The 18219-nt window shown below is 47.2% G+C and overlaps 1 protein-coding gene across 3 annotated transcripts in view; it reads left to right on the forward strand.

The window, feature by feature from the left end:
• The window catches only part of LOC129330648 (interleukin-6 receptor subunit beta-like), a 43329-nt gene that overhangs the window by 15016 nt on the left and 10094 nt on the right, over window positions 1-18219 (forward strand). For 2 of the 3 annotated variants that reach the window (XM_054980776.1, XM_054980777.1), the window contains exons 3-11: window positions 2523-2643; window positions 3444-3625; window positions 4806-4960; window positions 5853-6033; window positions 6750-6832; window positions 10395-10614; window positions 11608-11793; window positions 13034-13135; window positions 16640-16786. In XM_054980776.1, coding sequence (XP_054836751.1) covers window positions 2523-2643; window positions 3444-3625; window positions 4806-4960; window positions 5853-6033; window positions 6750-6832; window positions 10395-10614; window positions 11608-11793; window positions 13034-13135; window positions 16640-16786 — 1377 coding nt within the window. Of the gene's footprint in view, window positions 1-2522; window positions 2644-3443; window positions 3626-4395; window positions 4961-5852; window positions 6034-6749; window positions 6833-10394; window positions 10615-11607; window positions 11794-13033; window positions 13136-16639; window positions 16787-18219 lie in introns of those variants that run through there. The other variant, XM_054980778.1, reaches the window with a different exon arrangement.

The raw sequence follows: 18219 nt of genomic DNA on the forward strand, positions 1-18219 counted from the left end.
GTGGTTTGAGAGGGGAGCTGAAAGAATAAGTAGATGGCTGCTCTCAGTAGTTCTGCCCCAGCTCAAATTTACTGTCCTTACAATGTTGACAACTTTGAGGAAGCAGTAAGAGTCTCTCTACACAACAAGATATCTGACATGTGAAGAACACCTGTCAAGAGATGCAATGGTAGCCAGGAATGGTAGTTTAAAAAGACAGAGCCAATGGCAGGGCAAAGGCTTTACACTGGAGCTGTGTGAAGGGGCTGTGAAATGCCAGAAGGGAAACTTCAGCCCATTATAACTTCTCCAGATCCAAGCCCAGCTCTGGAAGGCAGCTCCAGCCCATTTCCATTCCTCGCTGTCCTCTGGTTGTGATCCCACACAGTTTTAGACTGGAGAGATTAAATTGACAGAGCCTTGAAGGAGGCGAAGACGAAATTAACAAACCTCTGGAGAGTAATCTCAGCCTGCTCTGTCTTTTAAAACTATGCTTCCCAGCTAACATTGCATCTCGCTACACTTGACGAACACGCTCGGAGGCATCTCATGTAGAGAGGCTCTGAGAGGTAAGCTGGGGCAGGATTACATTTCCCTGTTTGAGCCAAACCCCAGAGAAGATGGCCTCTGTCCTGAGACAGCAGGACAGAGAATCGCTAGCCTGATCTACACATGAATGAGTTTGGAATGAGGTGGTAGTACAGTCCTGAACAGACTGTACTTTTTTGGACTGTGGGTGGCAGTATCATTTTTCTAATGCTTCCCCCCACCACCACCACGTAAATAAAACTCCCCACAGGTAGAAAATTATGACATCAGGGAGTGGGCTGAGTTAAGACCTTTTTCCTTGACACATTCCTCTCTTCTTGAAGTGAGTTTGTTTCAACATGAAAGAGCTTCTGCTGCATAGGGGATAGGCTTCCCAAGGATAAACCGTGCCCCCCACCAACTCGAGCAGACTTTGACATGGCATCGCCAGGGCCCTGCTCCACTAGCCAGCCAGATGATAAAAGGGAGAAAATATAAAGTTTAAAACTCATAGTGTCTTTCTATACTGATTGGCCACAGCTGGTGAAGTCAAATTCAGAGCTCTGGCTAAGGAGTGAATCAGACCCAGAAATGATGAACTGGGATAGCATTGTGCACAAAGCCTCCTGAGGATCCCCTAGCGTTCTCTCTTGCTGACGTTTCCCTGGTTTGCTTCTTGGCCCCGGGAGCACGTTCAAAGCGAATTCTGCTAAGCCGTGAATAGCAATCAGCCTTCTGGCAATGTGTGAGCACAAGGATAAGAGCGGAGCAGATTGTGCCACAGGCAGGGCCCGGGCCCAAAAGCACACTCCAGCATCTGGGGGGAAATCTGTTGTCCCCCTTGCAGGTTATAAATAAACCCTGGCAGGTTGTGTTGTTTTGTGCAAAGGCGTAGTTTTCCAGTTACAGAAACAGGATGCGTTGTCTGCTTCGTACCTTGGCCATGAAGTGCTTGTCTGCTACATCTGGCCTGTAGGTACTGCCCCCTTCCCACCAGCAAGGCTGGGACCAGAGGCAAGTTTGGTGAGCTGAGGCAGTGCTTGGAGGCTGAGAAGTGAATGAACACCATTTGTTTATCAAGGACTGGACGCCATTTATTTATCAAGGCTAGTCTTCTCTGACTGGCCACAGCTCTCTAGGCTCTCAGGTGGAGGTCTTTCACATCCCCCACCACCTGAGCCTTTCAGCTGGAGATGCCCGGGAATTGAACCTGGGACTTTCAGCATGCCAAGTAGATGCTTTACCATAGAAACTCCCTGTGGGTCAAGCCAGGACAGAGAGGGGATGTGAACGGGTGCCTTGTGGGTAGATCTTGGCTGATTCCAGGGCTTTTTTTCAGCGGGAACGTGGTGGAATGGAGTTCCGGAACCTCTTGAAAATGGTCACATGGCTGGTGGCCCCACCCCCTGATCTCCAGACAGAGGGGGGTTTAGGCAATCTCAACTCCCCTCTGTCTGGAGATCAGGGGGTGGGGCCACCAGCCATGTGACCATTTTCTCCGAGGGCAACCCACTAAGTTCCACCACCTCTTTTCCCAGAAAAAAAGCCCTGGCTGATTCCAACAGAAATTGTTGGCACTGGAATATTAACAAGGTGCTTCATCGGTCAGGAAGGTAAAAGGTTAATTTGACTGGTGGAAACCTTACAAAGCACTCGGAGAAAGGATGGATTGTGTGTTGTTGTCAGGAAAGGGGATGGAATCCAGGGTAGGACTCTGGTGGGTACGGAGAGCCGAGGAGGAGGTAAGATCAAAGTCAGGATGACAGAAGGGGACGGGGCAAACTTAGCATGGAATGTGGAGGAGGGAATTCTGTGAAGGAGCTCAAGGGAAGAACCAGCTGATCTTGGCCAGTGTCAACAGTCATCTAAATGCCTCCAAGAAGGGCACGAAGACAATGGATCTTGCATGGTGTTTGTTCCCAGTATTTGATAACCAAAGATAGACTGCCATTATACATGGAGGTTCTGTTTAGCTATCTTAACCACAAATTTCTCCGCTTCTCTGTTTCTTTAAGTGGCTCCAAGAGACCTGAAGATCAAGTACTGTGTCAGCTTTTGGGCCAAAAACATCACTTGCTACTGGGATCTCGTGCCAGAGACATCTCTCCTAACTACGTACACCCTCCATATCACAGAGTAAGTTCTTTGGTTGGGCAGCGGAAGGTGGTTGCTGGGCAAAATTTCATCTCTGGATGCACTTCCCCCAAGGTACCACAGAGAAGTCTGCAGAGCTGCCATTTTGGCTGCTGAACACTCACCCAGAATCTCTCAGTTGGGGACTTCCTGCCAGTCAACTTGGAGGCCCCTTTTGGCCATCAAAGCTCATCAACAATGATAAACCCAGCCCCCATAAATCTGTCCAAACCCCATTTTGAATTTCATCTAAGCCAGGATCCGTCACCATATCTTGTAGCAGTGAGTTCTGCAAGTAAACTGCCCATTGTACTAGTAGTAATAATCAGGGCTTTTTTTCAGTGGGAATGTGGGGGAACGGAGTTCCGGAACCTCTTGAAAATGGTCACATGGCTGGTGGCCCCGCCCCCTGATCTCCAGACAGAGGGGAGTTGAGATTGCCCTCCGCGCCACGGAGCAGCACAGAGGGCAATCTCAACTCCCCTCTGTCTGGAGATCAGGGGGCGGGGCCACCAGCCATGTGACCATTTTCTCTGAGGGCAACCCACTGAGTTCCGCCACCTCTTTTCCCAGAAAAAAGCCCTGCTAATAATAATAATAGTAGTAGTAAAAATAATAATAATAATTAACATTGCACTTATATACAGCTCTTCTAGACAGATGAGTGCCTCACTCAGAGTGGTGAACAACGTCATTGTATTATTACCCCCACAATACAGCTGGGGAGCTGGCCCAAGAGCTGCTGCTTCTTCAAGGCTGCCTGCTGAGCTCAGGGCAGGAATCAGGGTGTGTTTCCATTTCAGGGAAGCCGGGCGCTGCCGATGGGATTTTGGCGGTGCCAGGAGCTGCATCGCCGCCCAGGGAGACCGGTCTTGTGGCATTCCAGTGGAGAACCTCTTTGCCTTTTACAAAATCATATTGACTGCAGAGAATGAGCTAGGCCAGACTACCCAGGAGGAGAAGTGCATTCATGGATTGAGCATTGGTAAGCGTGGAGGTGCCCTGACCTAGAGAGCCCAGGTTAGCTCTTTTTCATTAGACTTTGAAAGCAAAGCAGGGGCGGCCATGGTTAATAATTGGATAGGAAACCACCAAGGAAGAAGAGGGTTGCTACGCAGAGGCAGGCAATGGCCAACCACTCTTTTTAAAGTCTCTTGCCTTGAAAGCCCCAGCCAGTTATGACTTGACAGCCCTTTCCACTACCAAGCATGGGGGCAAGTCTGGCAACATTCAAATAACACCATGATTTTTTGTTTTATATAATCTGACAAACAGCTGACAAATGAGACATCTTACACAGGGATGCTCAAGTGTAAGGAGATGCAATGTTAGCAGGAAAGCATAGTTTAAAAAGACAAAGGCTCTGTCAATTTCACCTCCCCTTCTGGAGGCGAAGATGAAATTAACAAACCTTCTGAGCGATCTCTGCCAGTTCTGTCTTTTAAAACTACCCTTGTGTAGAGAGGTGGAATTTGACAGAGCCTTTGGCTCTGTCTTTTTAAACTACACTTCCTGGCTAACATTGCGCCTCCCCACACTTGAGCGTCCCCATGTAAGATATCTCGTGTAGAGAGACTAAGGTGGCTCTTTTTAAAGTGTGGCGCTTTGGTTACTGGTGGGAGAGTGCTTTCCAGAAATCTCTGTTACATATATGGCGTGTGTCACTCTATTATACACAAAGAGGTAGGAAAGGTGGAGGGCCCAGTGCTCCAGACCAGTGAAAAGCATGAAGCAACTGAACAAGGGTTCCCACAGGAAAAGGGATGAAGGTAAGAAGTGACACCTTTACAGAAGACGACTGATGATGTAGCCAGGATGAGAAGAGCCATCCACAAGGAGGTAACTACCAAGCTAGGTGTGAAGAAGATGTACCCGGTCTAGATGCTTCTGGATCTTACTGACGTGGGGGAGGTAGACTGTGTGGGAGGATGTGTTTCACAGGTGGGGCAGTCAGGGCTTGGCACCAATCATGCACAGATTGCATTTCATGGAAAATGGAGTAACCACCTCCAAGAAATGGTGTGTGGACGAGGGTTCACAAGGCATTGTGCGCCATCACCCATCTCTTTAGAAATCAACGGGCATGCACTGTGCATCTGTGTTGCAAAAGATCTCTGGTGACAGATCCCCACACGCAGTCTTCTTCCTCCCGTTCCACATCCCAGTCAAACTGCATCCACCTGAGATCTACAACCTTGTTGCAAACCAAAGCCATTGCTTCCAGCTGGAATGGCGTCTCTCGGGGGATGAAGTCCTGTTGGCAGCTGAGGCCCAGTATCAGATTGGATACCATGACCTGGCAGAGACCGCCTGGACGCAGGTGAGTCGAGTGGGGCTGGTAGCAGGGATACTGGGGAGGCTGGTTGGAACGAGACTGCTGGTGGTTAAGGATAGTAATTTATTTATTAAACTGCTCATGTTGCCCTGCACGCTGTGCGGGAAAGGAAACTGGCAGGCTAACAAATTTATTTTATATTGACTATAATCAATCTTTTTTGCAATGTGGTTTTGCGAATTTTGATTATATTGATTATGTGATTCCTTTATCTAATAGCCAAAGGTCGCCTCCTCTTGGTATGGATTGGTGAATCTTAACTCTGGGGCCAATCACTGCTATGATTTTAGAGTTCAGGGGCATCTTGTGTTATTTATGAATTTGTTACTTGTAAGGTTATTTGACAAATTTACATAAACGTATTCACCAATTGGTATCTGGCTGCCTTTTTCCTCTGGCTGAGTCAGAAATAAGAACAAACTTGATTCAGCAAAATGGAGGCTCAGGTTTTGAGACCATTTAATTTAAGTTGCTTTGGAAACTCCTTTTCAACTGTGGTTGTTGTAGATTCTCCGGGCTGTATAGCCGTGGTCTTTTCAACTGTCCAATTTTCTTTTGCTTTCTCTTTTTGGGGGGCAGCAGGAAAAAATAAGTTATAAATGAAAATATACTTACTTTCCTTTTTTGGAAATTGCCTTGTTATACTTTGTGACTTGTGACATTTGGTGGTGACCAAATAAGCTCCTACCTAACTAAAGCTCACTGGGTATCTCTTAACATTTCTTGCATGGGCAATCCACATGCACACACACACACACACCGTACCCACGTTCCTTTGAAAATACTTTTAGCTAAAATTTCGTCAGCAACTCAACTAAAATGCGGATGAATGTGAGAACATGTGCTAAACATGCTGCCCATCTTTCTTCTGCCCAAGGTGAATTTTACAGCGACCGAGAATGTGCCAGCTTCAGCAACCATTTGTGGGGCATCCCCCTTCACCAACTATTCTGTCCGGGTGCGAGCAAAATATCTCCCCAGTTCTTCCCTCCAAAGTGAAGAGACTCCCTTCTGGAGTGAGTGGAGTACAGAGAGATTTGTGAGAACCCTTCCTACAGGTAGGGAATTGGAGCCGTATTTAGAGGAGAAATCCATCTATTCATGCCCTGCCTTTCCCTCTGAAAAGCAGGCTCGTGTTACCTACAATGTATAAACATGCATAAAATTGACAAAGGTTAGCAGCAACCAGATATAGACATAGTCTTAGAGGAACTGTCCACTGTCCATCAAAAACCTAGGTTTAGTCAAAAAACTGTTTGCAATGCTTTCTGAAATGCAGATGTTCTCCTCCAGTAGTCTGTTTTTCAAGATGGCTGGGATGGAAAGCCTACGATTGGGCAGCAGGTGAGCACGCCATCCTACGAAATGGTACCATGAGCAAGGACCAGAGAGAAGAATGAAGCTTTGGCCAGCTGGGTTTTAGTATGGTCAGTTCCAGGGCTTTTTTTCCACTGGAACATGGTGGAACGGAGTTCTGGCACCTCTTGAGAATGGTCACATGGCTGGTGGCCCCACCCCCTGATCTCCAGACAGAGGGGAGTTGAGATTGCCCTGCGCACCAGCGGAGGGCAATCTCAACTCCCCTCTGTCTGGAGATCAGGGGGCGGGGCCACCAGCCATGTGACCGTTTTCTCCGAGGGCAACCCACTGAGTTCCACCACCTCTTTCCCCAGAAAAAAAGCCCTGGTCAGTTCCATAAGGGAAACAACGAAAAACTACTCACTTCATAAGCTTTTGGTGAGTTTGTCGTCTCGTTCTATGTCTTCCATCTCAGCTCCATCCAGAGGCCCAGCTCTTTGGAGGAAAGTAGGACCACCTGGTAGTGATGGGAAGAGAGAAATTGTCCTAATGTGGAAGGTAGGAGTGCTTACCCGTATAGTTTCTTGACGGTCTGTGGGGGGAAATGTGGGGGGAGCATTTTTCCTGCATTGATCCCCCACCCCACCCCCCACCCCGTGGACTGTTTAAATGTTTGAATTCTTTCAACAGAAAAACAGGACATTTGGGGGACTGCTAAAAAAAAACCCTCCTGTGAACTATTTTGTTTTTTGGAATGAGTGAAATCCTTTTTAAGACAGTTTTACTCGCTTAAAATGTATAAAATGAACATTTTAATGTAAGAATATCTATGGTATTAAATCATGATAATTGTTGTGTGTTTGTGTGTTTTTAGCTTGGGAACCGTTTTATGAAATTCGTTTTATGCCCCTGAGTGTTTTGTGCCGTTGTATGATCTGGATGGGTTTATAATTATTAGTCTGTATTGTGTTATCTTTTTATTATGCTTAATTTTGTAAGCCACTTGGGAGCAAGTCTCCTTAAGAGGCGGCATAGTAATTTTCTAAATCAATAAACATAAATACCCCCACCCCAATTTCTGTTTTGTTTTTGGGAAAAAACCCTCCCCTCAAACTTCAAAATTTCTAGAACTGTTGCATATCTATATCTACATCCTTCCCACCAACTGCAGAGGGATGGCAGAATGTCCCTGCCCTAACAGCTAAGAGGAGAACACCCCAAGTCTTGACTTCCTCAAGAGCCAGCGCTGCATTCTCGATTTCATCAGGGCATTCAGCAGAGGCCCATACTCTGTACTGTTAGGCTGGAGACAGACAGTATTATCTGACTCTGCCATGAGGATCTCAGAGGGTGGTCCTGGATCAGTCTCCCTCTCTCTTTCTCTCAGTCCAACCTACCTTACAGGAATGCTGTGAGGCTAAAATGGGGAAGGAAGGTCTTGTTATGTTGCTCTGAGCTCTCTGCGGAGGACTCGGATAGAATGCTGATACCCTCAGCCTCCTCCATGCTCATATTCCCTGCAGAGTTTCCAGGGAATCCTTGCTTGAAGCCTGCCGAGATTTCAGTGCTCCCTACAAGGCTACATGCCCTGACCTGGATAGCCCAGGTGAGCCTGATACCATCCGATCTCAGAAGCTAAGCAGGGTCGGCCTTGGTTAGTAATTGGATGGGAGACCTCCAAGGAAGATGAGGGTTGCAGAGGCAGGCAATGGCGAACCACCTCTGTTACTCTCTTGCCGTGGAAACCCCACCAGGGGGTCGCCGTAAGTCAACTCTAACATGAGGGCACTAGTCCCTACCACCACCACACAACTACACAAGGTTATACAAACATGCACCCTGCTCTTCCTTCCTCCCCACATGACATCTGGGTCTGTTGTCTAGGAAACATGATGAGTTGTGAACGATCCCTGACTGGTTTGGGAACCTCTCCTTCATTCCCCGGTGGCTCAGATCCACTCCTGTACACCTGTGTGACCAGAGACTATTGTGGGACAGAAGAAAGGAGCAGTGTGCCATTTTTAAAACTTTCTTTAATGCTACTGGGCTGTATCCTGCCACTCTGCTCCGCTGAGGCAAGAGGCTCTTCTACTGGTAGCTGGAGGGATGTCAGAGGCGGATGCCACCTTTCGCTGAGCAGAGAGAGAGAATGCAGTCCTTTGTCTCCTGCCACGAATGAGTGTCACAAGCCCTCCAAAGGGTCTACAACAACCATTCATCCTGCACCAAGAAAATCTGAAGTCACTTCAGTCTCTGATTAGTTGACATTCAAGCAGTGAATAGGAAATTAGAAGAATACATGCAGCCTCTTGGTGAAATCAGGAGCCTTGGCGGCATGGCTTTTTTTTTTTTTTTTTGTGCTAGGGTATGTGATCATGTCGGCAGCAGAAGCAGAGTGCACTGTTCTATAGAGAAACCCATTGACCTGCGTCTGCCCCAGGGGAATACAGATAAAACTTAGAACAAAGGCAAATTCCACAAAATTCTTCTCGAGTGCTCGCGTATTTGCTGACTGTTGGCCAAACACTTGCATTTAGAATCATAGAATTATAGGACTGGAAGGGACTTCTAGAGTAATCTAGTCCAACCCCCTGCAGAATGCAAGAAATTCACAACTATCCCCCCACGACTGTTCCAGTGACCCCTGCTCCATGCCCAGAAGATGGCAAAACACCTCCAGGATCCCTAGCCAAAGTGGCCTGTAGAAAAACTGCTAACTGACCCCCAAGGTGGTGATCGGCATTACCCTGGGCATGTAAGAAGGGCCATGAGAACTAAGCACTGATGCAACCCCTTCTGCCCTCCCCCTCATGGTTCACAGAATCAGCATTGCTGTCAGATGGCTATCCAGCTTCTGCTTAAAAACCTCCAAAGAAGGAGAGCCCACCACCTCCCGAGGAAGCCTGTTCCACTGAGGGACTGCTCTAACTGTCAGGAAGTTCTTCCTAATGTTTAGCCGAAAGTTCTTTTGATTTAATTTCAAGCTGTTGGTTCTGGTCCGACCTTCTGGGGCAATGGAAAACAACTCCACGATATCCTCCATATGACAGCCCTTCAATACTTGAAGCTGGTTATTGTATCACCTCTTAGTCGTCTCCTCTCCAGGCTAAACAAACCAAGCTCCTTCAACGTTTCCTCATAGGACTTGGTCTCCAGACCCCTCACCATCTTCGTTGCCCTCCTCTGGACACGTTCCAGCTTGTCTATATTCTTCTTAAATTGCGGTGCCCCAAACTGCACACAATACTCCAGGTATTGCTTTAGCCTGCTGCTGTCAACTCTGCCGGCTGAGGGTGAGCAGATCAGCTCTTGCCACCTGGAATTGCTTGGCTCAGCTGGCAGCTGCACAGGAGAGCCGAAGTCTCTCACCACACAATTTTTTTTTACCCTCATGAGGTGCAAACCATCTCTTGATAGAAGAGCTTCATCTTGAAAGTGTAAGCCATGGTCCAAAAAACCAAACTGCTCCTGATGACACCGTCTACGTAGACAGTCATTTATTTGCAGCATTCTTCTTTCCCTTCCTAAACCATGGCCTATGACAGGAAGGACTGATGAAGACACAACCTGGGCTCCCAGGTCCTTAATCTTTTTACCCAGAGCCACATAGTCTCTTTTAATGCGTTCTGGACTGTGCCGGGCGATATCATTTGTTCCCACATGCATCGGGAGGAAGGGATGATAATCTGTGGGTTTGATAAGTCTTCCTCCCCTTTCTGTCACCTCCTGGATGCGTACAGCTGGTAGACAGCATACCTTTCAAGAGGACAAGTCTAGTCAGCACACTTTACCCTCTACCCCTTTCAGTAGGGAGTCCCCAATTACCAGCACACGCCTTCTCCTATACTGAGGAATGAAAGCTCGAGTCTTCACATCCTGAGAAGCTCGAGTCTTCACATCCTGAGAAGCTCGAGTCTTCACATCCTGAGAAGCTCGAGTCTTCACATCCTGAGAAGCTCGAGTCTTCACATCCTTTCTCAGGGGCCTGAGAAATTTCTTTTAAGGTTCGAGGAGTCTGGGGAAGTAGCTCTTGATCCAGTGGTCCAGAAATCAATATCTATGGGGAGATCCTGGAACTGATTGCTTAGCAACAGATGATTAACCCCTCTTTCCCCCACAGCCCTTGAAACCCAAGGAAGCCAATGGCGAGATCCTAGCCTACAGCCTCCATTCGCAGAGAGAGGGGCAGCCTGCTATCCCACAATGCTTCACTCAAGACTTGCAATGCACACTCTTCCTCCAGGCTGGGGAGGGGTTTACCTTCTTTGTTACAGCCAGCAATGCCATGGGCACGTCTCCCTCAACCAAGCTTGTGGTACCACCATCTGGAGGCCAAGAAGGTGAGTGAGGTTCAGAGTGTAAGTTCTATAGACCAGTAGTGGATATGGTGTTGGATCCATTCCACTCATGGCCCTTTCTTCAGCTAGTACAGGAGGGCTTAGTGAGCTTCTTCGTTGCGGGGAAGGTTCTTTGTGCTGGAGGAAAGAGCCACCACTAACAGAATGGATCTGCAGGATCTGACCCCATATATTTGCTAAGACCAGATATTCATCATTTCCACACACTCTTTTAGGGGTGGCCCGCTCATGGAGCGCTGGCAGCTTTCCCCCAGGAATCCAGATGTCTCTGTTTTCAAAACTGGTTTGTGCTGCTTGGCTTCGGTTTGTTCAGTGCCTTTTCTAGGAATTCATTTTCCACCAATCCAAAAAGGGTGCCAAAAAAATGGAAGCCAAACAGCCCGCAATCATTTTGAAAACAGAGACGTCTGGATTCCTAGGAGAAAGCTGCCAGCTTTCCTTGAGTGGGCCGTCCCTATACGAGCATGTGGAAACAGCCCTCGTTGTCTTTACCCACTGAACTGGAAACAAATGTAGAACCACAAGGGAACGTGGATGATCCGACACACCTCTGGTTGAATGCCTGGAATTGCCAAGTCACTTTACTGGACATTAGAAAATCTTAAGTGTTTTCAGACATTTACCAGACACTTGGGGGGTTCTCAATACCTTCCTGCATTTTGGATATTCATATTGATATATAGGCTGGTTAATTTTGACTGACAAATGCTGCTGCTGCCACTGCTGCCACTTTTTAAACTCCTTGGATCCAGGCTGCTGATTGTGAGCTGTCGGCGGCTGCTAGCTATATCAGCTCCTCACCCTGGTCCTGGTCCTATCCCTCAGCCCCCCTACCTTCCCTGATTTTCTGCTTCTTCTCCCTCTTCTTCCAAAGCCTTGTGTGAAGTTGCACTGATTTTATACTTTTCATTCTATAGCTCGCCCTTTCTCTTCAGCAGCGCAGAATATTTGTGAACATTCCATTTTCTCTCCTAGCACCACCTTCTCAGCTGCCGCTCCTGGTATCACCAGCAAGTGACCACAGCCTCCTCTTACAGTGGTCCTTCCTCAGGTTCCCAAGGATGAGCTATGTCTTCGAGTGGGGCCGGCTGCCCAGAAAACCAGGGGAAGAACGCTGCTGGCGTTATCACCCAGGGTCCGTCGATCATGTGGTCATTTCAGGTGACTGAGCTGCAGATCATAAGCCCACCCTTCCACTTTGGGCCCCCTGTTCTCACACTGTCCTTGTCCCAGACTTTGCTTCTTCCTGTTCTGCAAATGTCTCCTGGCCCTTCAGTGACTCCCTTGCTTCCCCTTGTGCCTGGAACTCCCGCCAAGATCCATGCGTGTCTTGCTTCTTTCTCTCCACAAAACTGGCTGTGAAATCTTTGGCTTTACCCTTTAACTCTCACCTTGTACACAGAAAAAAATTCCCGCCGGTTCTCCTGCCATCGCCACCCACACGCTACTCTTTCTTCCTACGTGGTCTCCCCTCTGTTGAAATTTAGACTGAAAACTTCTTGGGGCACAGACTTGTCTCTCCTGCTTATGCTGCCCTGCCAAGGGTGACATACTTTGATGGTGCTCTAGAAATGCTACTAGTTGGTGGTATGTGCTCCCAGTCCCCCAGAGGGTAAGCTCAGGGGCAATTCTACAGGAGTCCTTTGGAAAAGACCCTTGGACACTTCTGGTGTGTTTGTAGTGTTTGCTTTGTCTACTAATTGGACTATAAATAAAATAATCATAATCATCACCATCCTTCGCGGGAGCTCGGACTCTCGAAAGCTCATATCCTGGGAATCCAGTTGGTCTTCAGTGTGCTACAGGACCCGACTCTTGCTCTTCTTTTAAAGACCAATTCATCTATGTACCTGAATCTATAATTATAATCCTGTTTCAAGTTCCTACAGAGCAACAACTGAGCCTTGGTCCTCTCGAAAGCTGTATTTGAGTTTTAGCAAACCCCAGCTAAATACTTTCTGCCTCTGTCTATGTCCAAATTGTAACTGCCTGACTGTTTCTAATCTGCCACAGACCGAATACTGAACCCCCACTTTATAGGTAGACATCCCAGAATTATGGAAGGATCTCATTTTTGTCACCTCCCATCCAGTTTTGTCTCATCTTTATTGATAAAGCGTTCTGTTGGGAAAAAACTTTGCAAGACATGAGCTGTTTGGCTCAAAGCAAATCTCTGAGCCTACTCATCTCTTTTCTGAACCATTTAAAACAGGATCAGTGACAACAAGTGCTGGATCAAAATGCAAGGGTGCTGGCATGGTCAGCATTTTTGCAAATTTAAAATAAATTCTGCTAAACCTGAGCAGCTAGACAAGAGGTCAAACCTGTGGTGTTGACCTGGGGACACACAAATGAATGTACCTGAATATCTCTGTTACAGATTCCTTTCCTTTCTTTGCAGAGGCCATTGAGCCAGGATACCTCTATGACTTGGAGATCTTTGCCCTCATCGATGGCCGTGTCTGGGGCTTAGGTTCAACCACAGCTTACTCAAAACAGATTGGTAGGTTGGGGGGGCACCATTTGTGTTATTTGATACCTCTTTCTGCTCTACCACGTATTCTGCCATCCATGACCAATGGAAGTGATCAAGAAAAATTAGATGTATTATCTGAACACATTTTTCTTCTTTTTGTTATGTTTTTCATTCCTCATGTGGCCAATATTGTTGGGCTGTACCACCAGAAACCCCAACATTTCACATTTCCATATTCCCTCATACAGATCTCAAAGTACCCATCCACAAAAGAGGCCACCTGCTGGTCTCTGTATGATGCTGTTCTTGGCAGAGTGAGTTAAATAGTGACTGTCACACACAGATCAAAGAAGAGAACAGGAACTTGATTTAGAGAACTAAAATATTGGATAGAAAAGGAGGGAGATAAGGTTAGTGTGCTTAGGGTTGCCAAACTCCAGTGGGATCAGGAGATCTCCTGGAATCACAACTGATCTCCAGACTACAGAGATCCACTCTCCCGGAGGAAATGGTTCCGCCCCCAAATCTCCAGGAATTTCCCTTCCGGGAGCTGACAACTCTAACTCTGCTAGCTATCTGGCTTGAGCGAGGGAGACTTTAAAAAGGAGGATGCAGCCCAAAATCAGCATCCTGGGGGACACACCAGGAAATGACACTTTAGTAGAGGGAAGAACGTGGAGAGAGAGACTCACTTTCTGATCTGACTAGTTTTCCAAATGCTGCCCCCTGCAGGATCTTATTCTCTTCTTTTGCACTCCATACATTGCATATCCCAACAGCTTAGCTCTTGCCTTGCCTCCTTGCCATTGCCCTGAGGAGAGGAACAGGTAAATCTGTTGCACCCCTGTGTGTGGGGAATTTGACCATTCAACCAATCGCACTGCAGAAGCACGGCAAAACTCCCCATTTTTACTTTCAAAATGGCTGCAGAGGTTCGAAACAGGATTGGACTGTGGCACCAGGAGACAGAAGTAGCGCTACTCTGGCATTGTTTCCCCATCAAAATCACCCCCACCTGAGACAGCGATGGGGAATGGGGAGGTGTGGGCCTTTGCTGAACCTTCCTTTTTCCTTCACTGCAGCTAAAAACAACTTCTGATAGTAGTTTCCGTGGGGAAACGGTCCTGGGGTGCAGGGAAGAAGGCTTAATGGTGCTGAGGTCTCAGTCCAATTCACCTCCCCCATCTGCATCTGTGTTGAAGGGAGATCCCAGCACAGCTCTCCCACAAACTGTGCAGCTGAGCCTTTAAAGTAAATGTTTTTGGGTGTAAGTAAGCACATCTCCATTCAACTCCAAGGAAGGAAAAAATATGTTTCAGCTACTGGAAATTTTGGGACATTTCACTTGATTCCATCAACCAGACTCTGATTGGAAAGTGTGGTGTTATGGTAGAGTATTGGCCTAGGATCTGGAAGGTTCAAATCCTTATTCTGCTATGAAGTAAACAGGGTGACCTGGGGCCAGTCCCTCATGAGGCTAAAGGTGGTTTCCAGTTCCTCGTTCATGAATCTGAGCGCCATTATTGATGATACTTAAAAAGCTCTGCACTTCTCAATAGGCTTTGGACTACCTCAAGTCATACACTCCCAGACTCAGGGAACCTGTGCTGTACTCTGGTCTAAAGCCTAGCCTTAGGGCTAATGGGTCCAAAATGAGGTGCCCCCCCAGTGCTGGAGAGTGCCCTCAAGTCACAGCTGATTAATGGCAACCCCTGGCAGGGTTTTCAGGGCAAGAGAGTAACAGAGGAGGTTTGCCATTGCCTGCCTCTGCAACTCTGGTCTTCCTTGGAGGTCTCCCATCTGATTACTAACCAAGGCTGACCCTGCTTAGCTTCTGAGATCTGATGACATCCAGCTCACCTGGGCTATCCAGGTTGGACTGCCCCTCGGTACAAACTGAAAATTAATAAACTGAGAGCATCCCCCAAACCAGCTCAGGACCACCCAAAATCACACACCCCCAGACCCTGGCGACTGTGCCCTACAACACAACGTGGACTATTCCTTGGCCCCAAATCTGATTCTGATACCAAGAGAGTCAAAGAGAAGAGCCCTCAGGATCCCATTGAATTGCATTGTATTGGTAAAATGCAATCCAATCTAGAATCCAAATGCCAAGGTCTGATATAATTGGATCAGATTTGTATGTAATATTCAGTATACTGAACTGTGCCTTTTTTTGTACTGGGGATAAGTTATACCTTTTAAAGATTCACCTTATACCCAGATACTTTGCTGAAATCCTGAAGTTATTTTTAATTTTATAAGCATGGAAAAGTGGTTGTGTTAAAAAAAAAGAGAAATGTCATTCTTATAAAGTGAAATCCTAAAGCTCTTGCCATCTGATGAACTCCCTTTATATCTATATTATTCCTGTTGAAAATAGCTGAAGGTTCTCTGGCCACCCTCTAGATTTCCTAGTGTTATGGACCCTAATTGTCTTCCTTTTTCTGTTTCCTGCTTAATCTTGTTTTCTCATGGCTAGCCATAGAATTCCCAAAAGGATAATGAACTAATTGTTTATTAGTTCCTTAGTTCACAATTTCTTCTTTTTCATGGGGGAGGGAAGAGAATTTAAGTGCTGCTTTTCACTTTGCAGCTTAAGTAATTTCTTATACTTTAAAAAACCCCTTTAATTTATTATGCTATCTATGACAATAAAAGATGCTTTGACTGCAAAGTGAAGGTACTTATTTATCCCTCCCTCAGAACAACACCTAAACAGTAACCACTGTGTGATCGTATGCCATGGCCAGCCGTGGAGCGAACAAGATGTAATTTATTGGGCTGCAAGAAGCAGAAACTTTGCAGGACAGGACATAACTCCAATTACGCATATAGTTAGATCTTGCCTGTGCGGAGGGCTGACAATGGCATTTTTATCTGCGCTTCTCCTAAGAAGATCCAAGCAGGGTACACACTTCTCACTCCCCACTTTTGTCCTCACAACAACCCTGTGAGGTAGGTGATGCTGAGAGAGAGTGTGAGCACCGTGGTGAATGTCATCGCTGACTGGAGATTTGAATCCAGCTCCTCAGCCATTTAAAGGGCTATGCCAGTGGTCTACTGCTGGACCCTCCTGTGGGTCAAAAACCATGAGCTGCTGGCCCCAAGTTCCTTCTAGAGTAACATTATGTGGTTTTTTTCTAAGGACCCTGCCGCTAGAGGGCATGTCTAAAGTGCAAAGGCGCCATGTCTCCTGCCTCTCTTGCAGGCCTGTTGGTGGATGGCGAGGTGAGGTGCGGTCAGTTGGTGGAGAGGACTCCTTTTTAGCACAGGCCAGTTTACAGACTCTCCATGCAATCTCGAGCAGAGTTGACCCTTCTAAACCCCCTGACTTCAGTGCACTTGGAAGAATGTAATTCTGCTTAGCCTTGCCGAGTCTGGCTCCTTCCCTCTCTGCCATGTTAACCTGGATATAACCAACCCACTTGCAGGCAGCAGCTGCTATCTGCACGCAGACCTTGGACCTGCGTAGAGGTCTGACTCTGCAACTTTTGTCCACTCCCCCTTTTTTTTGCTGCCTTCCAGCTCCTCGGCGTGCCCCAGTGTTAAATCCGGCCCAAATCTGGAAGTCCCAAGTGGAGCTGCAGTGGGACCAAATCCCATTGGAGGAACGGGGTGGAGAGATCCGAAACTACACCATCTGTTACGAGGAAGAAGGAAAGGATGGGCAGTGTAAGTGGACTGTGTAGCTTATCGGCAGCTGATAGAAACTGCAAAACCATAAAAGCGTATCAGCAAGTGTTCTGTAAGGAAGGTGCCAAGACCCAGAAGACCCTGACAAATTTTGACTGTGAAGGTGAGCAAGCACACACACACACACACACACACACACACACACACAAAGCAGCTTTATACTGAGTCCGATGCTTCATCAGTCAAGGTCAGACTGGCATCACTGTCAGACCCAGACTGGCAGTGGCTCTCCAGGGTCTCAGGCAGAGGAGTTCTCATCACCTACTGCCTGGTCTTTGTAACTGGAGATGCCGGGGATTGAACCTGGCACCTTCGGCATGCAAAGCAGAGGCTCTTCCACTGAGCGACAGCCTCTCCCCTGCCCCATCCCTTAAAGCCACCTGCCTCATAACCCAGAATAGAGGCACATGCACAGAGCCCCAGATGGTCAAGCACGTGATAAGGGAGGAGGTGGGATCAGGCACAATACTTGGCTTCCCAAGAACATCCCCTCATATATCTCAAAGAAGCAAGTTTTTACCCCCTTTGTAAAAAAAAAAAAATGTACTTGGAAGTGCTAACATTTCAGAAGCCCGAGGAGGTTTTGGTGATGGGGGAAGACTGGCAGAGTTCAGCATCCCCAAAGAGGGCAGAAGTTAACAACAACAACAACAACAACAGTTTAAACCCATTGTTTTGAGTCCTATCCTCTGTTGCCGACAGGAACAGCTCCCTTCCCAGCCTTTTAAATACTTAAAGAGAGCAATCATGTCTCCTGTCAGCCTCCTCTTCTCCAAACTGAACATTCCCGGGTCGCTCAGTCTTTCCTCCTAGGGCTTGGTCTCCAGACCCCCTGATCATCCTCGTTGCTCTCCTCTGCACCCATTCCAATTTGCCCACATCCTTTTTGAAGTGAGGCCTCCAGGACTGCACACAATACTCCAGGTGGGCTTGACCAATACTGTATATAGTGGGACAATGGCATCCTGTGATTTGGATGTTATATCTTGGTTGATACACCCCAAGAGTGCATTCTCCCTTTTTTTGCTGCTACATTACACTGACTACTCATATTTCATTTCCCATCCACCCATAGCCCAAGATTTGTTCACGCACACTCCTGCCCAGAAGTGTACCTCTCATCCAGTATGCATGCTTTGCATTTTTGTTACCCAAGTGGAGAATCTGGCACTTATTCATGTTAAATCACATCTTATTCAATTCTGCCCACTTTCACAGCGTGTTGAATTCTATTTGTTTCTTCAAGGGTGTTTGCACCAAACCTCCCAATTTGGTGTCATCTGTAAATGTAATGAGTAATCCCTTCACATCCTAATCCAGATCATTGACAAAAATATTGAAAAGCACGGCCCAGAACTGAGCCCTGTGGCACTCCACTGGATACCTCTCTCCCATCAGGCATGATCCCGTTG

Source organism: Eublepharis macularius, chromosome 5, assembly GCF_028583425.1.
Source record: "Eublepharis macularius isolate TG4126 chromosome 5, MPM_Emac_v1.0, whole genome shotgun sequence".
NCBI classification, from domain to species: Eukaryota; Metazoa; Chordata; class Lepidosauria; order Squamata; family Eublepharidae; genus Eublepharis; species Eublepharis macularius.